At 40.9% G+C, this 21,211-nt stretch overlaps 1 protein-coding gene across 2 annotated transcripts in view; it reads right to left on the bottom strand.

Moving 5' to 3' along the window:
• LOC138733065 (SLAIN motif-containing protein 1-like) overlaps positions 1-12,081 on the bottom strand; it is a 43,705-nt gene extending 31,624 nt beyond the window's left edge. For both annotated transcript variants that reach the window (XM_069879963.1, XM_069879954.1), the window contains exons 1-2: positions 11,720-12,081; positions 8,505-8,644 (exon numbers count right to left, since the gene is read on the bottom strand). In XM_069879963.1, coding sequence (XP_069736064.1) covers positions 8,505-8,644; positions 11,720-12,081 — 502 coding nt within the window. The remainder of the gene's footprint in view (positions 1-8,504; positions 8,645-11,719) is intronic.
• Between the last annotated feature and the right edge of the window lie 9,130 nt (positions 12,082-21,211).

Below are 21,211 nucleotides of genomic sequence, written 5' to 3' on the forward strand. Positions count from 1 at the left end.
TCACCCACACACTACAAGCCATAAAATCCTACCTTGCACCCATTACAGACTTAAGAGATGTTACAAAGAAAAAACAGGCTGAAGACAAAAATCACAAATAACAAATGCCAAATAAATAGATTCTTTTTAAAATGAGATATGCTACCTGCCAGGTGTAAATTCATAAGTCTCTAAGCCCATACTGTGGTAGTACCTTGAGCCCAATGAAACTGGAACAGCATTATGTGAGCCACTCCTGAAGGATAAAACAAATGACAGTTCCTAGTCTTAATGGCTTACTTTAATTTCTGACAAACTCTTTACACAGCTTTCAAGTGATTCTAAAAGAAGCAGCAAGCAGTTAACGCTACTTAAAAGTCTAATGATGTGTTAAAGATATTCAAGTTATCTTGCACAACTTTTCTTGTGTGCTGAAAACTATTCAGTGACACAATAGCATCAATACAAAGCGCGTGCTGAATTTCTTCATATGTAAAATGTGATTTTAAATAGAAAAGACAAAATAATGAATACATATTGCTGTATGGTATACAAAAAACCATGACAGCCATATGCCAGCATGCTAATAATTTAAAAGCCACAGCATGAAGCTACACTCAGAACTAATTAGAAAATAATTACATATTTTCCTTCCAAAACTATTAAAGTACTTCCATCAACTTAACAGGTCACCTGCAATGTTAATGCATGTATTGTGGAAGAGATTAATTCTGCTACCAGTAAAAACAATGTTTATTGAAAAAAATAACACACTAACACATATATCTCTAAGGAGAAAAAGGAATCAACCCTCTCTCATAGGACAGTTCTAGGTCTTCATTACTACCATTCATACTAACTTATTATCTATCTTATTATCTATCTTGCAACATAAAAAAAGATTAGGCAAAGCTGTGAATGCCCAGGCCTCAGAAATATTCAGATTAGAGCTTACTGGCTACATTTCATTATCAGGTAGAGTAAAAAAAGAGAACTTTTGCACAGCCTCTAGGTAAAAGAAAGTTACTGGTCTAAATATTGTGTTCCCACAAGATATGAGCAGAAACAGGCTGGTCGTGGAACACTTGGTAAAGCAAGTGCAGATAATAGAGAGGAGGGTGCTGGCCTCTTCTCCCAAGTGACAGGGGACAGGACAAGAGGGAATGGCCTCAAGCTCCGCCAGGGGAGGTTTAGGCTAGACGTTAGGAAAAAATTCTTTACAGAAAGGGTCATTGGGCACTGGAACAGGCTGCCCAGGGAGGTGGTTGAGTCACCTTCCCTGGAGGTGTTTAAGGCACGGGTGGATGAGGTGCTGAGGGATATGGTTTAGTGTTTGATGGGAACGGTTGGACTCGATGATCCGGTGGGTCTCTTCCAGCCTGGTTATTCTGTGATTCTGTGATTCTGTGATAATCATCTTCTTTCTAATCTACTAAAATTTGAGGTCAGCTACCAAGGAGAAAGACCGTATGGCATGTATACAGGACTGTGGACTATTTCCCAGAATTAACCGACCAAATGATACTTAGGGCTTATTTTTTAATTTCTACCCAGAAAAGTAGTTGCATAGTTTAGAAAGACAACCAGGGATGAGTACTCTGCTGGAGAACACTACTAATGCCTGTAGTTTTAGCATAACTATCAGGGTTGATGCTACTACCATCACTTTCAGACATATGTTGCATTACAGACTTTGAACCTACATCGCAAGCATAAGTTATTCTTATTCTAAATAAGCCTACTGAAATCCTCACACAAATTTGACAGTGTTTAACCACTCACAATGAGTTGAAAGTCCCCGCTCGGTAGCTAGAGTGAATTAATAGAACATTTGTATTCTAAGATGAGATGAGTATTTTTTCAACTATGATTTGACAACACCTCTCTATCAACCTTATCATAGAATGGCTTGGGTTAGCAAGGAACCTTAAAGATAATCCTGTTCCAATTATCCTGCCATGGGCAGGGACACCTTCCACTGGATCGGGGTGCTCAAAGACTCATCTAACCTGCCTTTGAACGCATCCAGGGAACGCATCCATGACTTCCAGTGCCTCATCACCTTCACAGGAAAAAAATTCTTCCTAATATCTAATCTAAATCTTCCCTCTTTCAGCTTAAAACTGTTCCCTCTCGTCCTATCCTTGCACTCCCTGATAAAGAGCTCCACCCCAGATTTCCTGTAGGCCCCCTTCAAGTACTGGAAAGCTGCTATGAGGTCTCCCTGGAGCCTTCTCTTCTCTATGCAATACAAGCCCAACTCTCTCAGCCTGTCCTCATATGGCAGATGCTCCAGCCCTCTGATTATCTTTGCAGCCTCCCCTGGACTCACTCTAACATATCTATTTCCTTCACATAAACTTCACAATTCACCATCTTCTTATGAGTGTAATGAAACCAGACGTCAATTTTAAGAAAATACTTCATTATGAGCTGCACAACAACCAATACTCATTTACAAAATGAAATTTTTCAATAGTATACGTATAAGAATTCAATAAAAAGTAGGAGTCACAACTAACAGTGATATTAAAAGGGCAAGTGATATCTGTGAAATGAATAAAAAGTAAAGTGTCTGATCTTCTATACATTTGTTGCCATAAGGGTTTTCAACAAACATTTCTATACTGAGGGTACTAGCAGAGTAGAAATGTTCCAGTGTTAAGACAGAAATATTTTGTCTGACATGCAAGCGCACTCTTCTAAGTAAAATATCAAACACAGGTTTTTCCCTATTGAAACATACTAATCATCCTCAGAAGCTGTGTTAGAAAATCCAGTGATACCAACATTTGCAAAACCTCTAAGAACTGCTTGGAATTATGCAGCTGTTGCAATAAATTAATGTCAAATAAATTAAATCTAATAGAAAATAACTCCTCTGCACATACATCTGCACTCCAAGCACTAAGCCCCTACTGCTGCAGAAGACAGCTATGCATCCTGTCTTCTGAGTTGTTGCATTTCCTGAAAGGCACTCAGATGCTGATAGGAGTTACAGCTGCCCAACACCTTTTATTACCAGAAACATATAAAAAAAGGAACCAAGTCACCAGTGCCACTTCCTTCATTCCTTCAAGAGCTTCAGACATTTTATTATTTATAATGGGAAGAACAATTTAATCGTCTGCAAGCTTCAGCACATTATCATTTGCTACCCCAAAAGGATTTTACATAAAACTTTAATCTCCATTGCATACAAAAAATAAGGATGAGAAGGCTGTACTAAATCTTATCAACTCAGTTCCGAGTGCCACAACATACATCTCTGATGCATCAGTGGGCAGCAAATAAACATAAATTAATTTTAGAATAAGAAAAACATCCCACCTTGCACTGGATGCAACACTGGATCCAGCTCAAGAATACAAAACAACAGCTTCCACCCATCTGTCAAGACAAGTTGTGCATGCCCCACCCCTGGAAGTGTTTAAGAGCAGGCTGGATGAGGCTCTGAGCAACCTGATCCAGTGGAAAGTGTCCCTGCCCATGGCTGGTGGGGGAGTGGAACTGGGTGATCTTTAAGGTCCCGTCCAACACAAATCATTCTATGATTCTATGTACAGTATTTTCTGTCTGCTTCTGCTGTTAACAGACTACATGATAAAAGTTCCCTCTGACAGTAATTCTTAACAATTGATGAAATGTATTTTATATCTTAAAGGCTCCAAAATAAATGACACCACTATAAACTCTTGGGAAGCAGAAGAGAGTCAGGAGAATGGGAGAGAACCTTGCCTCTTTCAGTGTAAGCAAGAAACTGCCCATCCAGGTAAAACCTTCTGCCTGGGGCCCTACCAGCTGTAAGATTTTTTTTTCTTTACAGGTAGAAAAAATATAGCACCATCAAATTATATAGTTTGTTTTGGTTGTCATCCTGCTCCCTCCTCGAATTTTTTCTTCCGTTATATGTTTGGACATCAAATTTAATTGACATATGACAGAGGGTTCCAGCACACTAACGGCTAAAATTTCACTAATGAGATTCTTGGGTTTTGTGATATCATAAGCACTTGGAGAGGAACTACAATGGATCTGTTTCACAACATATCTTATCACTCATATAACACCATTCATGCTGAAATATGTTACTTATTTTAAGAAATGAAGCAGAGTTCAATCTTAAAATTATAAATTACTGCAGCTAACCACAAAACCTATAGACTTCTGTTGCCTACTCTTTTTAAACATCTGAAGAAGCATTTCTGAATAAGAACTCATCTAAGTTAAAAACTGAACCTAGCCAATATTTCATATTCTCTGAGAAAGATGAGTTTTCTGTCTGGAAAGCTGAATTGGATGAAATATGCTTTCAAGCACTACATAAAAGCTGAGCTCCTACAGACTGACTCCTTGCTAAGCCTCTTAACTCCTCAGTTTATCCACCGGCCTGCTCCACAGCATTTTACAGAAGTAAAGCTATACAGGGTGTCAATCAACAACATCTCCTCAATTTCAGATGGGTTATTCCCATCCACACCAGCTACGAAGTTTACTCATCGTATCTCTGCTCAATACTGGCAATGTCCCAACATCTTCAAGTACTACCAAGAAAATATAGCAGCAGCTCCACCGCACCCTTAAGACTGTCATGTGGCCCAGTTGATTTGAATGAATCTGAAGGAATAAAAACAGACAGCAAGAATAAAAACCAAAGGGAATTGACCCTACAGTAGATAGGGAACTGCTGTATAGAAAACAAACCAGAAAGTTTTCAAACAAAAGATGACTGAACAAGAGCAAAAAGAAATAAATGATCCAGGTTAGGCCACAGAAAAAAAAAAAAACAGAACAAAAAAAAATCCCAAACAACCCAAACAAAACAACCCACAAGCAAATGTTACCTGAACACCAGAACTGCTCATGGAAAACAGGAACAATTCCAAGCAAAGATCTTATCGTAGGCAGCTAGCATGCTTAATCCACAGCAACAGGTCTTGTAATAAGCCTAATTCATTCTAAACTAGATACAAGCTTTACCTACTTTGTGGTAGACCAGAGGAACGCTTAGAAGCTTGTCCAAAAACCACCTTCTGGCAACCACCACTGTGCTTACAGCTTAAAGATTTAGGCCAAGACAAAATCTTATTTCCACCATGAAATACTTAAAACAGACACTTTTACCAGAAAAGAAATAGGTTCACGAGCACAACAAGATGAAAAGTAAACTAGCATCATTCAAGTGATTCTCTAGCCTAAAAAGCCAAGTAGCCTGTATTTTATTCCATCATCTAGGATTGCTTTGGCAGAAGTCTCACACAAGACCTTTAGCGTTGTTATGAGTTATCCAAATGCTGGGATATTTCAAAGATCAAACAAATACTTTTATGAAAATTAGGATACAAATAGAACTTACACGAGCAAGAATGAATGAGCACAGATTTAAAATCTTAAATAAGAGAACAGAAATCAGTAAAAACTCAGAAAAACAGTTTGGCAAAGTTTTACTTCTTCTGGCTCACATATCTCTCTGTGTGCACTTATTCAGACACACTGACCTTGCAGGAAAAAAAAAAATCAATTTTTACTGCTTTTTTTTCTATACACACTATAGCATCTAAAGACCTATGAGATTCTAAACTGGATTAATATTTGGCTGATGTACCATGAACAAAATTACTAAGCATATTCTACCTATGAGCCATTTCAGAAATCACAGACTGGTACATTACAAATTTTTGACTACACATTTAATAATTAAGTACTTCAGCATTACCATTGACTCAGTGTAAACATAAAAGGCACAACTAGATTCCAGAATCCCTCTAAAATGCCCTTTCAAAGCATATGGCTAAAGAAGGAAAGCACTGTTCAACTTAAAAGTACAAAGTGCAAACTTTAGTACCAGAAAAGACGACTGCTATTCCTACCGAGACACTTTTATAACCAGGTTAAAATTATGTGCACATATTTATACACAAATGCTTGCTGATAAAGAATGCAAACCAAATCCCAGGGAAGACAGATTACAGAAAAGTTTGCTGTACTTCAAAACACAATTATCAGATTCTTATGAAAACCTCACATATAGTTTCAAAACTGAGGAAGAAATAAATGTTGTGAAACAAACTTCTGCAAAGTTAGAGTAAGAAATAGGACAGTTGCTTATTACTTATTATTTGTAAAGTTACAGGTGATAAAAAGAAAATCTTTAGAAATACAGAATCACAGAATCACAGAATAACCAGGTTGGAAGAGACCCACCGGATCATCGAGTCCAACCGTTCCTACCAAACACTAAACCATATCCCTCAGCACCTCGTCCACCCGTGCCTTAAACACCTCCAGGGAAGGTGACTCAACCACCTCCCTGGGCAGCCTGTTCCAGTGCCCAATGACCCTTTCTGTAAAGAATTTTTTCCTAACGTCTAGCCTAAACCTCCCCTGTCGGAGCTTGAGGCCATTCCCTCTTGTCCTGTCCCCTGTCACTTGGGAGAAGAGGCCAGCACCCTCCTCTCTACAACGTCCTTTCAGGTAGTTGTAGAGAGCAATGAGGTCACCCCTCAGCCTCCTCTTCTCCAGGCTAAACAACCCCAGCTCTCTCAGCCGCTCCTCATAAGGCCTGTCGAGAGTTAATTAAGCCTGAGTTATTAATCAAAACAATTTCAGCATAGAATTGCTGCAGTAGAAACACAAGTCCATTCCCTCTTTGATCATGCTGGTTTTGTACATGGCCTATAATTTCTCAGAAACCTTCCAGAGAGCCCACAAAATTCATGAGCCCATCACCATGAGCAGACCATAGGAATCAAAGCAACTCACTGCCAACTTAACTCTCTGTGACATATGCCACTCATTGCAACTTCAGCATAGAGTGAGACTGAATTGATAACCATAGTGTGATTTAAATTAGAAACAATAAATTTGCCTTTCTATTGTCTTTATTGCCTATTAAATAATACCTTGTAAGGTAAAAATAGGTCACAACACACACTCCTCTGGCTTGTTTCTACATTCACATTATGGATATGATTCAGTTGCCAAAACCCAGATGCGCTGGCCCTATCCAAGAGCCCATCTGGAGGCCAAGATATCATCCAAAGGATGACAAAGAAATGTCATAGGACCTATGGAAGCTCTCTGTCTGTCTGGAGTGTAAGTTGGAGGTCAGCCACAATAACTGAAGCCATCTCAAAAGGCACTGGATGCTTGCGTGGGGTAATTTAAATGCAATTTCCATAACAGGATTCATCTCCAGACTGGGATGCCCTACACCACGGAGACATACCATCAAGTGTGTCAGACTGGAGTTGAGTGGCAAGCACCCATTACTGTCAGCGGGATCGAGAGAGCAATTGGCTTCACCCAAGACCAACGCTTGCACCTCATCACCCAAGTAGCTCCCCAGGTTCCTCTGACCCTATGGACAGAACTCCAGTTGACTGCTGAGCATGGACACCCAGCTCACACAAGAGGCGCCTGAACTCAGTTGTCTGAGCTACAAGCCAAATACCACGCTAAGGCTAGGTGGGATGATTGCCAACATAGGAATCTCAATTCTACCCACCTAACTTCAGGCAAAAGAGGTCAACTAAACATTGCAAGGACAGTAACCATTGTAGGATGTTTTATAGTTAATGCAAAGAGACAGATGACTTCAGAGGCTGGTTCATTTAAAACCTCTAATTTTGGTTAAGGCTAACCCACAGCTACCCATACCTCCAAAGCATATAGGAACATGCTCAATCTTTCTTAATGATGGCTGTAACAGGCTTACAGAACCACATGCTTGTAATATCAATAACTTTCTTTCCTGCTCCCATCATCCTCCTACATTGTCCTTTTGCTTCTCCTTTCCTAATGAGTCATAAACCTTAAGATAATATTCCACCTTAATTGCTTTCTTCAACATTTGTTACAATCTTAATGGGACTCTAGATGATAAAAAAGTAAAAATAATGGCAGCTGACACTTATTGAGAAGAAAATTCAGCACATGCAGATACAACTCGTCAAGTTCACTGGCATCAAACAACAACCAGATTGATGCCAGGACTTGAGACTACCAGGAGCCCAGTAAAGCAGTACTAGCAGTTAAATCATAGCTCTTCTTGGTCTGTCCAATACTTTGTACAGTCCTGATACTATGTTACATGTGGATAAATATGTGTTTGAAAATGTATAGCACCATGACAACATTGGCTGTATCGAAAAAAAAGCCCGAAAGCACTGTTTTTCAAATCTCAATAGAGATACCAATAGTAAAATTGGCATCAAAGTTTTCTTGCCAAGAGGTCACTACTTTATGCAATGGATAAAAACTTCCAAGTTTAAAAAACGTAAGTTATGCAGAGGAAAAAAAACCATAACAAAAGGAAAATACTTTAAAAGGTACATGAACAGAAAGAAAAAAATATCAAATAATAGTTACCATTTATGTAGTAAAGAAGACTTGCATATATATAGGAAAAAAACACGTCTGCTATTCTTAAAAGTTTGCTAAATTGTGAAAAACGCCAAACATGAGTGAAATGCCAGACCAAAAATGCCACTTTACTAGCAGAGAAATTCAAAGCATAAGATTACCTTGTTCCAATCTAAAGCATAGGGAACGTTTTGCAGCCTCTATCTCTGGACTTGGATGATCCAGAACACGCCTGCACCACTGTAGAGGACTCAGTGACTTCTCTTGAGGAGCAAGAGTCGTAGTAGGCAAGACGTACAACCTTAACCAAAACACAAAGAAAGATCAGCAGGACACTCAATACTGAAACATTTACTTTTGTATTCTCAATTCCGTGCCCACTAATAACTTATAACAGTGCAAAATCCTGCAATATGATACTCTAATAACACAAGATATTCTAAAGTAGAAGAGGACATTAGTTCAGGCAAAACCTGAACTCTGCAGGTCTGGCATGCCAAATGAAAGTTCAAGGAGACTACTCATAAAAATCTTATATATCACCACTACCACACACAGAGTTTCAGCACTCCCTGAAGTTCAAGTGCATTAAGTACACACACCGAAGATGCTATCAGATTTCCCCTTTACATTTATGCCCCTTTACTTTTACCTGTACTAGAGATAATTTCAGTACCTGACTTAACACTTAAATCACAATTTCATTGTTATCGAGTTTACTCTTTTACCTGTAACAACGTAATCAACTTGTCAAAGTGCCAATTATAATTTAATTTTCATATACTGTCTTCTCCGAGATGAACCAAGTGTCACACAAGTCAGATCTTAAAGATTAGAAAACATTAGAAACAATGACAATCCAATTTTGATATTCAATTCCAGCAGAAAAAAAAAATAGGCAAGAAAAACTAGTGTATACATGTTAGATGAGAGTAGGCAACTAATCAGAGGGTCAAGCACATTAGGAAGCCAAATATCAAAGCAGATTTCACGGGGAAATTCTTGAAGCTGGGGTCTGTGTTGCTGCTGCTTCACTTGCAGATTAGTGAACATAAGAATACACCTGGGAAAGTGCAGATCCTCCTGGAAGGGAATTATTCTTGGCCACCAGAGAGCTCGCAGGTACTTGGCCTGACCAATTCTGACTGATGGAACTGCAAAGGCAGATTCCCAAGCACCTGCAAAATGCTCTATGGGCTGCAAACCAACCCGGAGTGTACACAGGGGGTGTAAGAGGCAACAACAGGAAAAAAAATGGGATTGAGCCCCTCAGATGACCACTAACAGCTAGCAGCCTTTCACCTTCAGGGTTTTGGCTCAACAGCTACTCAAGTCCCCTGAGAGGAACTGTTTTCCAGTGTCTGCTCAATGGTTTCTTTCCCTGTGAAGTCAATCAGCACTCTGTCCAGTTCACATGGAATAAACACGATCGCTGCAATCCCTATCTCCCCTGGCAATCACAGCAGAAATAAACTACTGAATTTCTCTGAGGAGAGGACCCATTTCCCCCAACTTCCTGCTACACATTTAAAAACCAACCAACCAACCAAACAAAAAACCTGCAAAAAATGAAACAGGGAGGAATAAAATAAAAGCTTTCAGGTTTCTTGTTAACCTGCAGAAGTGCTTCAAAATTGAAACAACTTACTGATGAATTTACAGTGATCAGACATCTGTGTAGAAACCCAAACAGGGAAGAAAAAAAAAAGGTTTTGAATTGTCTGCAATAATGCTAATTGTACATTTTTTGGTAATTACAGTTTAAAAAAAAAAGGAAAAGTGTTTAATGCCTACTAATACTAATCAACAACCAGCAAACGCATTAGTCCTTGGCTTTCCAGATAGCAGTTGGTTTTACAGACTAATACTACAAAAAATCCCCAAGCAGCGGACATCACATAGCTGACTTTTCAGGGAAAACAAGAGAAATTTACCATTGAAACTAAAAACATTCAACAACTAAACCAATTCCCTCTTAGTCCAATACATTTGTTAGAAAATCCCTGTTATCAAATTCTTCCTGTGGACACCTATGAAGGTAAGTTTTGGCCCCAAAAAGCATTTACAGAACTTTACTGAGGCACATAAAATAATGCTTTATACCGCCCTGAAACATTAAAAGGAAAAACATTTTATTTAACGGGATGAAATCAAACAAATTTGATATTCTTTGGTGTGAAGGAAAATTAGGGGTTAGGACCAACGTAGGATTTTATTCAAGTCCGGACTGACAACTCCCAAAAAGCCGTTTCCAGACTAACTGTAAATACTACCCAACAATACTGACAAAAATTTCCACACCATTTGCTGATGAATCTCAAAAGCAATTTTTCAACCCTGCAGCATCATATTATTTGTACCACGAAGCACAGACAACCAGCACTCAGGAAATATTTATAGTATTTAGATTAATTTAAAAATCCTCTCTGCTACCCAAAGATCAGGATGTTTAAACGCATCTCAGCTGCATCACACTGTATTTTATTCTCAGCTGACGTAAACTTCAGGCCAATTTAAAAATAACCACATAGAAAACCATGCTGGAGCTTTACTCAGACACTGAAGCCAGTTATTTAAGTATTAATAATTTACATTTTATTACAGATACTTTAAAACCATCGAACATCAATTACGTTTAACGTGGTTATGCAGCCAATGATTTCCACAGTTTTCCACCAGGGTCCCTACAATGTTGGCCCACGTTGCTGGGACAAGTTCTAAGGCACCAGGCTCACTTATTTATTTACACGTCCAGGCTATAATTTTCCCTCCTGTTTGTTTTTAAGTGAGCACAACGATTCCTCTAGGTCGATTTTATTTTCAGCTTAATTAATTTGCTATCAATTCCTGGTTTATTCCATTTACTAGCAGCCCACCGCGCCTTCTGGAGCTCCCTGGGCGCTTAAGACACCCAACCAACCATTTAGAACAACGTGTAAAAGACAAAAGCCGAATCCCCGAAGATGGAGACGAACGGGCAGAGATTTTAGGATGGCGAGGATAGAGCCGCTCAGATAAAGGCTTTCCGGGAACAATTCCGCTATTTTTAATTCCTTATGTAAACAGGAGGCTGAAACTAGGCTGAGACCCGATATCAAAGCAAGACGATGCTCCTCAAAGGGGAAAACGCGCACCAACCTCCCGCCGAGAGGGGGGAGACCCGAATCCCATCCCACACACGGCCCCTTCTCTCCGAAGGTTTAGGAGGGGGGAACAGCCCCCAAAAGGCAGATTGGAGTTGAAGCAGCGCGAGCTGAAGCGGGTCTGGGGGCTAACGCCGCTCAGAGCCCGCAGCGCGTCCCCGGGATGCGGGAGGAGCCGCCGGCCGGGCCGGGGCCGAGGGGGGCGCCGGGGGTCGGGTCCGAACCGCGCGTACCATGAGTCCTCGTCCTCCCCGCAGCCGCCGTCCTCGAGGTCCAGCACCGCCGCTTCGTCCAGCGCCGGGAGGCCGGGAGAGGGCTTGAAATAGGCGAGGGGCTCTGGCGGGCAGAGCGGGGCGGGCGCGGCGGGGCCGGCGGGGGCCGGCGGCAGGTGCGGCGGCGGCGGCGCCGCGGGGCTGAGGGGGGCGGTGGTGGCGGCGGCCGCGCGGCTTCGCAGCTGCTCGTTCTGCTTCTCCAGCTTCCTCACCAGCTCCTGCAGCTTCTTCACCTCCAGCTCGGCGCTGGGGACGACGACAACGCCGCCGCCGCTCCCTTTCACCTCCGCCATCACCGCCGGTTGCAGCACCGCCGCCTCCATCCCCGCCGCCGGAGGGCAGCGCCCGGGGGACGCGGGGGAAGCCGCTCCCCGCGCCGGGAGCCCGGCCCAGCCCCGCCCCAACGGTGACGGGCGGCGCGGGGGGTGCGAGCCCCGTCCCCACCTTGGGAACAAAGGGATGCGGGGCCGGGACCCTCCCTGCCGGCGGGGGGGGCTTCGAACAAAGGTGTCGCTGCCTTTCCCCGAGGGCGCCTCGCAGCCGGCCCCGGGCCGCGCTCCTCTCGCGAGCCGCGTAATTAGAGCCTGGTGGTGTCAGGGTTGTAATTATGCAGATTGCGAGTGTGATGGGAATGGGAATCGCGAATAGAGGCTTTGTTTGGTTTAGTGAAGGAAGGGATTCAGCCAAACGCTGGCGTTCGTGGCTTTGAGATGTGCTGATTCTAGGAGTTTTGATTCATAGCGAGGATAAGGGACGTGTTTTTGAAGATGCGGGGCTGGTGAAGCCGCAAGACTGAGACAGGCATAGTAGAAAACCACGTAGCTGCATAATCATAGAATCACGGAATAGCTTGGGTTGGAAGGGACCTTGAGGATCATCCAGTTCCACCCCCTGCCGTGGGCAGGGACACCTTGTGCTAGATCTACTCAAAGCCTCATCCTACCTGGCCTTGAACACCCTCAGGAATGGGGCAGCCACAACTTCTCTGGACAACCTATGCCAGTGCCTCACCACCCTCACAGGAAAAATATGCTTCCTAATATCTCATCTAAACCTCCCCTCTTTCATCTTAGAACCATTCCCCCTTGTCTTATCACTGCACTCCCTGATAAAGAACCCCTCCCCATTTTTACTGTAGGTCCTCTTTAAGTACTAGAAGGCTGCTATGAAATGAAAGATACCCTCACATTGGAATTGAAAATTAACTTCCTTTAACGCAGTCCTAATACATGCATGGATATGTAACATTCAGATCTTTGCTTGAGAAATAGTTGAATAACTTTCACTCATGGTAGGGTTTTTATATTGTCCTTCGTTGCCCATTATTGAAAGAAACCACTGCTCACATCCCTTCCTTGTGCCAGACAGGTGAGCAGAGATTCGGTATTGCTTGAGACGGCTCAACCGTCATACAGCCCTCATTGGATTTGTTTCCCTTAGCTACGATGACAGTGGACAAGCCCTTACGTTACCAAATAAAAGCCTCTTAAAGCTCTGATATGAAATAGGGAACAAATCTCCAGGAATCATGTTAAGTTGTTCAGCCAGCCACTAATAACAGTTATCAGTCGGTCCCTACCCCGTCCTTAAGCGTTAGGTTTGGGCAGAGCAGTGGCAATAACGGCCACAACTGCCTTCATGGACCTTCAGCACTGTATCAGATTTCTTACGTAAGGAGGTAAAGACTTTAATTCTCTGTTCAGGGCAGAAGTTAACTTCAAAATCATCCAGCCTGTCACAGCCTGGAAACTTTCTGCACAAACACAGGACAATGGCACTATTGTTTGTGATTCTTTTCAGCACTCTTACAGTGCAAATAATAACAACTGATACTATGGGAATGGCTGGAAAGGAAGATAGAGCATGACATAAAGCAGTAACTTCCAGATAACATAACTTTTATCACTGAGGAGGATGAATATAGCCCCCAGTCTACTAGATTGCTACCAGGTCGTGCTTAATCTGAAACTTTTGTTTGGTCTCCTCTGTCTCTTTGGAAAAAAGAAGTGGAAAAATGTTGAAAGTGTAAAAACTGTCTGGCCCCAATTCTGCCATGTGTCATCAGAGTGAGTAATACAATCCAGTTTTCACTACTACAGATGGCTGAAATCTTTATTCTTGGAAGTAAAAGAAGAATTTAGTTTCTACATGTTTAGCCCCAGGCAAAAGCGTATCTCCCAGGTTGCTATCAGTAATAATGGTACTAGCCTTAATTCTTAGAAAATGTATACTAATCTAGTAAGATTGTAAAGTGATAAAAAAGATAATTAGCAGAGTATATGTAATATAGAGTTTATTAGACATCAGTAATGCACAATGAAAAAAAGATTATGATAATGTAGGTGCTAGATGATGCAATAAGGTAGAAGATATATTCAAAAGAGATTAAGATTTGAGGAATTGCTTTTTCTATTTGCAGGCAAGCAATGTTGTATAGTAGGCCAACAGAAAACCAGGAAACAGGTGTCTGATTTTTTCTGTTGCCAGAATAGGAAAATGACACGGTGGTCAGCATATTTCATCAATTAAAAAATCTAATGGCGATACCAGTTTGTATACACATCAGGAGACAAATGGAGACACACTTCAGCACGTAGTGTCACAGTACAGGCTCTTAAGAGTCAGCAGGGAAATTATTGTCCTCAGTTATCAGTAAAGTAGTTACAAATTTTTGGCTGCCTTCAACTGTTTGTGCCACCTATGCAAACATTGCATGCAAGCCCTTGTTTCAAAACCACATTCCATAGGATAAAATGCTTAGGACTGAACATAGTGGCCTAGCATGGGTACAAAAGCTTTTCCAGGCAGTTCTGATTAATTGTTCACAGGCAGGGTCAGGTTCATTACACCTCATCCCCAAGGAAATGATCCAGAAGGTTGGCTCTGCCTTGAGTGGGACTGCTTTGACCTTGATTTCCATCCAGCTGTATGGGTAGAAAGCAGTTTAAACTTGTGCATGGTTCAGCTACCATGCTCACAGTCAGAGACGCCCTCTCTTTTTCACAGGCATTTCCTGGACAGGTGAATCTAGTAAAAGGTAAAAATGCATTTCACTGTATTGTATTTGTTGCTCTATTTTAAAAGTACATGTAATTTCACTAACGATGTAGCTTCATGTAGAGGTGCTGGCACGTAAAATGTGTGTTCACGTACATACCATCTCCTGGTCTTCACGCTGGCCAGCTAGTCTTCTGCAAAGATGGTTTGAACATCTCAGTCATTTGAATGCTTGACCTAATTGTTTGGCTTTTTAAAAAAGAAATTACACTCTTCCCGATAGTGACATTACTAATAAATGGTTCATGAGCTCCATTCAGTATCTCAACACTAGCTGATGAGTTTCATCAACCCAGAACTTCTTAAGCTCTTTACAAACTGCGATGAAGACATGATGGTTCCATTGAATTTTTTAAGGCATTGATGAAAGGTGTTTAACACAAGCCTCAAACATCCTAACATGCCCAAGAAACCTGTTATTCCTGGACCTGAGAAATTATATGCTCTAAATCAGTTGCAATCTACTATATGATGCTACTTACATGGTATCCAATAGTAGAAATTTCTGAATCAGTACAGTTACTAGTAGGCTCCCAATGCAGAGAACAAAGAAGAAGGAAGTCTGCAAATCCCATCTGTTCTTCTCTGTTAATAAGCCTGTTGCTTTATGCTGCAATAGCTGCAGGCTGGACCTGCTTTTCAGACAAGCCGGTAAGGAATTAATTGCAGTAATCCAGTCTGGGCTATACAAAAGATGTGCTACAATAAGGTCAGAGCATGGACTGTGAACTCCAAGTCTGCTGAGGTTATTTTGAAGTGCAGTTCCAACCTGAAAAATGCCTGTGAAAGTAATTTTATAAAAACAGAGCCACTACCATGCCAGCAGAAGTCCTTCTAATCCAGTATTCTGTCTTTAACAAAGGCTAATAGTAGCTTCCCAAGGAAAATGAGAAACGAGAAAAAATATCGAGGGATTTTCTCCAGCTCTCAGAAGTCACCAAACTGGGACATCTGGACCATTTATTTTTGATAGCCACCAATGTGTGATAATGTTACATTTGCTAAACCCCATTTTAAAACTGTTTAAAGATTTGGACTCAACAACATCCTGTGGCAATTAGCACTGCAATTTAATTATATATTGTAAAAAGACCTACTTCCTATTATCTACTTTAAATCTGCTGCCTGCTAATTTAATTGGGTGTCCCTTAGGTCTGTCTTTTTGAGAAGGAGAGAATGATTAATGATTCTCTATTCAACTTCTCTTTGACATTCATGACTATAAAACTTGGTTACCTCTCTTACAAACTGACAAGCTCTAATTTATACAGTTTTGCTCCCAAAGAGGTCGTGCTGAACATCCCATTGTTTCCCATCTCTCCCCATAATGAAAACTCGATTTTCTAACCCATTTTTACCTTTCTATCAATGCTCCATGTTTTCTTATGTCATGATAGCTAAGGGAGAGACACTGACAAAAAAATTCTTGCAAATCCAAATATACTCAGTTAAAGAAATCGGCTTAACTAAAAGCCTATTGACTCCTTCAGAAACACTTAGATATTCATGAGCATGCCCTGCTTTAAAAAAAGCCGTACAGACTCTCCTCCAATATATCATACATAACTAGATGCTTTTATATTCAGTAATATTTTATAGTTTGTAGAAATTGGCTTGATAGAAAATCAGACTAACTGAAATGTAGTTTCCCCAGAGCAGCTTTCATATTTTTTCGAGACTGATGTCTCAGCTGATGCTTCCAGTCTGTTTGGCACCGAGCCTGGTTTGAATGGTAGGGTAAATGCCTATGAGAAGTTCAGTGATGTCACACTTCAGCTGCTGTAGAGTTTGTGCGTAGATGCTATTTGGTCCCAGCAATTTATTACTGTTAGATTTATTAATTTGTTCTAAAATGTTTGAGTAAATATTTTCCATAAGTTACAGCATAGATTCTTCATTCTCAAAGTCTCTTGTAAACATTTTTGCTTCTTAGCTGTTGATGTTTTCCTGCTAATTGGCGTCCTCCTTTTTATACAATTTTGGTTTTTAAACTGCTGTGATTCCTTCTGCGTTTTAAATTAATATTAGATTGACGTACATTGTAATCACTATTAGAATGGATTTTCTGTAGTGTCAAATCCAAAGCATCATCATTTTCTGTGAGCCCCAGCTACTTCGGAAAATCAGTGTTTATAGTATCCAAAGATATCATCTGTGTATTAAGCTTAGGGATTTCTACTCTATCGATCCATCTAGACAGACCTATACAAGACAGTTCTAATTTAATGCATTGTTACTTTATTTTGTCTCATCAGTTCTGTATTGGATCACTCTGGCTATCAAATGCATTAATCCTTTCTCTTCCCTTCCTTCTAGGCAGAAAGCATCAGGCCTGAATCTTAAAAATCGTAGAATTACAGAATCAGAGTGGGTTATTTCTTTCTAGTGAGTCTTCATCGAGAACAAAGAGTAATTATGCTTGCATAGAAGCTTGAAGATTTGCATTTTCTCCAGTTTACATGTATGTTGTAGAGTGTAATTTGATTCACAGACTTACCACTGATGAACAAGAAGGACAAGGCGGAGAGGTAGCAGAATTCAAGGTTGTTAATAAATGAGCTGATAATGTTAGATTAAAGGTTTTGAAATAGCAGATAGGCTGTTTAAGTGACAAATGCTGAAGATTATAACGACAGAAGTACAGCTTTTCTCCAGGAGGCTAAAAGTCCATGGCACATATTTTGCCAAGAATCCCCATTTCATATAGATTTGCCTTCAAGGAACAATAGCCCTTGACATAGGAAAGATGCCTTATTTCATGATGGCATGAATATACTGGAAGGTTCAACTAATTTTGGTTCTATTCTTTTTTTTTTTCTGTCATCTTTAATTTTGCCTGTCTACATATAGTTGGAGAGGCAGATTCAAGAAATTCAGCAACTTCGCAGTAAAGTGGAAAAAAAAATCACTATCAATGTTAGCAACTCCATCATACAGATAATTAAGTGATTTTTACAGTCTGGAAAATTTTAGTAATCACAGAACCATAGGGTCATTGAATCGTTAAGGTTGGAAAAGACCTTCAAGATCATCAAGTCACACCATCAGCCCAACACCACCATCCATACTAAACCATGTCCTGAAGTGCCATGTGTACATGGTTTTGATCACCACCAGGGATGGAGACTTCACCACTTCCGTGGGCAGCCTATTCCAATACTTCACCACTCCTTTGGTGAAGAATTTTTTCCTAATATCCAATCTAAACCTCCCCTGGTGCAACTTGAGTCAATTTCCTCTCATCTTATCACTTGTTACTTGAGGGAAGAGACCAACCCCCACCTGGCTCCAGCCTCCTTTCAGGTAGTTGCAGAGAGCTATAAGGTCTCCCCTCAGCCTCTTCTTCTCTGGACTAAGCAGACCCAGTTTCCTCAGCTGCTCCTTGTAACACCTGTGCTCCAGGTAAGTATAGGGCAACAGCTGAATTCTTTATGATACTGCAAAATGGTTTAGAAGATACCATGTTAAAAAACCCAATATGCTTAGCATTGGTTATGTGACATAGCTAGGAAAAATTAAATATTGCAAAACACCCTCGGTCCTGTAGTAAATATGGCTTTTGAGAGAGCACATCTGAACAGCACTGGTAGCACAGTTGAATGCATGTCAAAAGAGCATGGGAAGTTTGCAGTTCCTTGAAAGATTTTTCTTTTGTCAAATTTTAAGATGGGAATAGTTTCAAAGAATAAGTTCCTGAACTTTCATCCAAGTTCTACTGGATCAAGCAAAACTCTTTGCTGATGATCCAGAAAAGCCCACGTAATTGATTTTTATGATTTCCTTATTTCCTGTCAGATAGGACCTAAACCTGTCCTTGCACCGTCTATCATCCACTCAGTCAGAAAAGACCAAATAAATGGCAAAGATACCTAGAGGGGAATTTAGGTACACTTAGAAAACCTAAATCCAAAGACCCTCTGTTCCATACAACATATAACTTGCAGAGTTTTTGAGATCTTTCTAGCAACAGTTCATTAGACCGGCATAGAAATCTTTGCCATTCTTCCTGACATGTCAGGTATTCTGGGTCTGCATAGTCCATTTTGTCCATTTTGGAGGTGCACAGCGTCAAACACACCTCCAAGACTAGAGGAGAGCTGCTCTGTGATCAGCCTTTTCTGGGGCAATGTGGAAAGAAAAGAAATGTGGTGCAGCAAAGGCATATCCTGAGTGCACTCACTGGATTGGTGAAGGGTCTATGAATTGTATATGCCACAAAGTGTCTATTCTTAGCTAGATCTTTTCCTTCTGTTTGTTCCAATTTCATTATGAGAAACAAAGTGCCTGCTACCTCCACTCCTGTTTCATTTATGTTCTTGCTGATCCTGATTCTGAGTTAGAAGGAGTTTTTAAACAGTGCCAATGAACTTGAAGTTAAAAAACAGCAACTGGAGTTTTCAAAGTACATGCTCACCTCTGAGTGAAAATCTGGGATGTCTCACACTAGAATGGAAGAGGCAGGAAAAACACTGCATCTTTCTTGCTTCCCTCCTTCAGCTTCTCACAGATGTCATTCATGTCAAAACTGCTGCGTTTGCTCCCAGGGAGAATTTTGTTTTGAGAAAACTTGTATTTTACTATAAAAGTCTTTTCCATTACTTATACTTATTGGTTACTTTAGTAAATGGATTAAAATTTTACATTTTCAATTGCATAATTTCGTGTATTTCCCAAATATTAGTTCTGTAAATATTTGTCTGTTTGAGATTACGTGCAGGTATAAAGTAACTCAAAGTTACATAGAATCATAGAACCATCAAACGGTTTGGTCTAGAAGACCTTAAAGATCGTCCAATTCTAACCCCCTGCCATCACCAGAGATACCTTCCACTGGATCGGGTGCTCAAAGCCTCATCCAACCTGACATTGAACACCTCTAGGGATGGGGCATCCACAACTTATCTGAGCAAGCTATGCCAGTGCCTCACCACCCTCACAGGAAAAAAAATCTTCCCAATATCTCCTCTAAATCTCCCCTCGTTTATGTTAAAACCAGTCCACCTCATCCTGTCATTGCGCTCCCTGATAAAGAGCCCCTCCCCATCTTTCCTGTAGGTCCTCTTTAAGTACTGTAAGGCTGCTGTAAGGTTTCCTTTTTCTAGGCTGAACAAGCCCAACTCTATCAGACTGTCCTCATATGGGAGGTGCTCCAGCCCTCCGATCACCTTCACAGCCCTCCTCTGGACTTGCTCGGACACATCCATGTACTTCCTGTGCTGAAGACTCCAGAACTGAATGCAGAATTCAGGTGAGGTCTCATGGGAGCAGAGTAGAGGGGCAGAATCTCCTTCCTCAACCTGCTGTACACACTTCTGATGCAGCCCAGGATATGATTGGCTTTCTGGGCTGCAAGTGCACATTGCTGGCTCATGTTGAGCTTCTAATCCACCAATGCCCCTAAATCCTTCTCTTCAAACCTACTCAATCCATTCTCCACCCAGCCTGTAATTGTGCTTGGGATTGCCCCAACCCAGGTGTAGAACCTTGTGCTTGGCATTTGGGTGGAAACCCCCTAGAAGACCAAGGCAGTATAAAGGCAGACCGACTTTTTGTGGAATATTCATCTTGCAATCAAGTTTGACTGTTGATTTCAATAGCACCATTATTTATTGCAACACTTTTACTTTTGAAATTACTTTCCCTGGTTTTCGAAATCATTGATTCTACTTGCCCTTAAGTGGCTTCTTTGCATAATGCTTTCATCTTTGTCTTAATCTTTTATCATCTTTCTGTTTCTTTTGGGTATTTTGACAGGTGAACACTATTTTTTTTCCCTATTGGCAAAGATGGCTTAAATACCAGAAAAAATGTGCATTTTCTTTGCAGAAATGATTCTGTTTCATTTTCTCCTGAGTAGGTAGTTCTAAAATGTTGGCTGCCCATTGTTTTGACCACAACAGTTGTCAGTTCTCCAAACAGATGTCTGATCACTGCACAGCATTGCCAAGACTCAGGCAAGTACTTTGGCATGATTATACTCAGATATTGATTCTAATAGGACAAACCCAATCAGTTTTAAGTCTTGGCACAGTCTATGAGACTGTAACTGTCAATTTATAACTGACACAGTTATAAAAACTCCACAAAAAATAGTAAATTTACAAGTAGTTTGCTTGGAAAGGGAAGTGAAATCTGATTTTTTTTCTTGGGCCACTTACACGGGTGCAGCAGTACCGCCCAGAGGCCCCTGCTGTGCTGGGCACTGCACAAACAGAAAGAATTAGTCTCCTCCAAAAGAGTTCAGAGACTAGAAAGGGAAAAAAGATGGAAAGGTTTGGAAGAGATCATCATATGAAGACATTTCTAGTACACTTAGATGAAAACCCCCAAACTTCTACTCCCTCACCATTCCGCTCCAGATAAATCTGACCACAGACAACTCTTCAACGTTGCTAG

This window comes from Phaenicophaeus curvirostris, chromosome 1, assembly GCF_032191515.1.
Source record: "Phaenicophaeus curvirostris isolate KB17595 chromosome 1, BPBGC_Pcur_1.0, whole genome shotgun sequence".
NCBI lineage: Eukaryota > Metazoa > Chordata > Aves > Cuculiformes > Cuculidae > Phaenicophaeus > Phaenicophaeus curvirostris.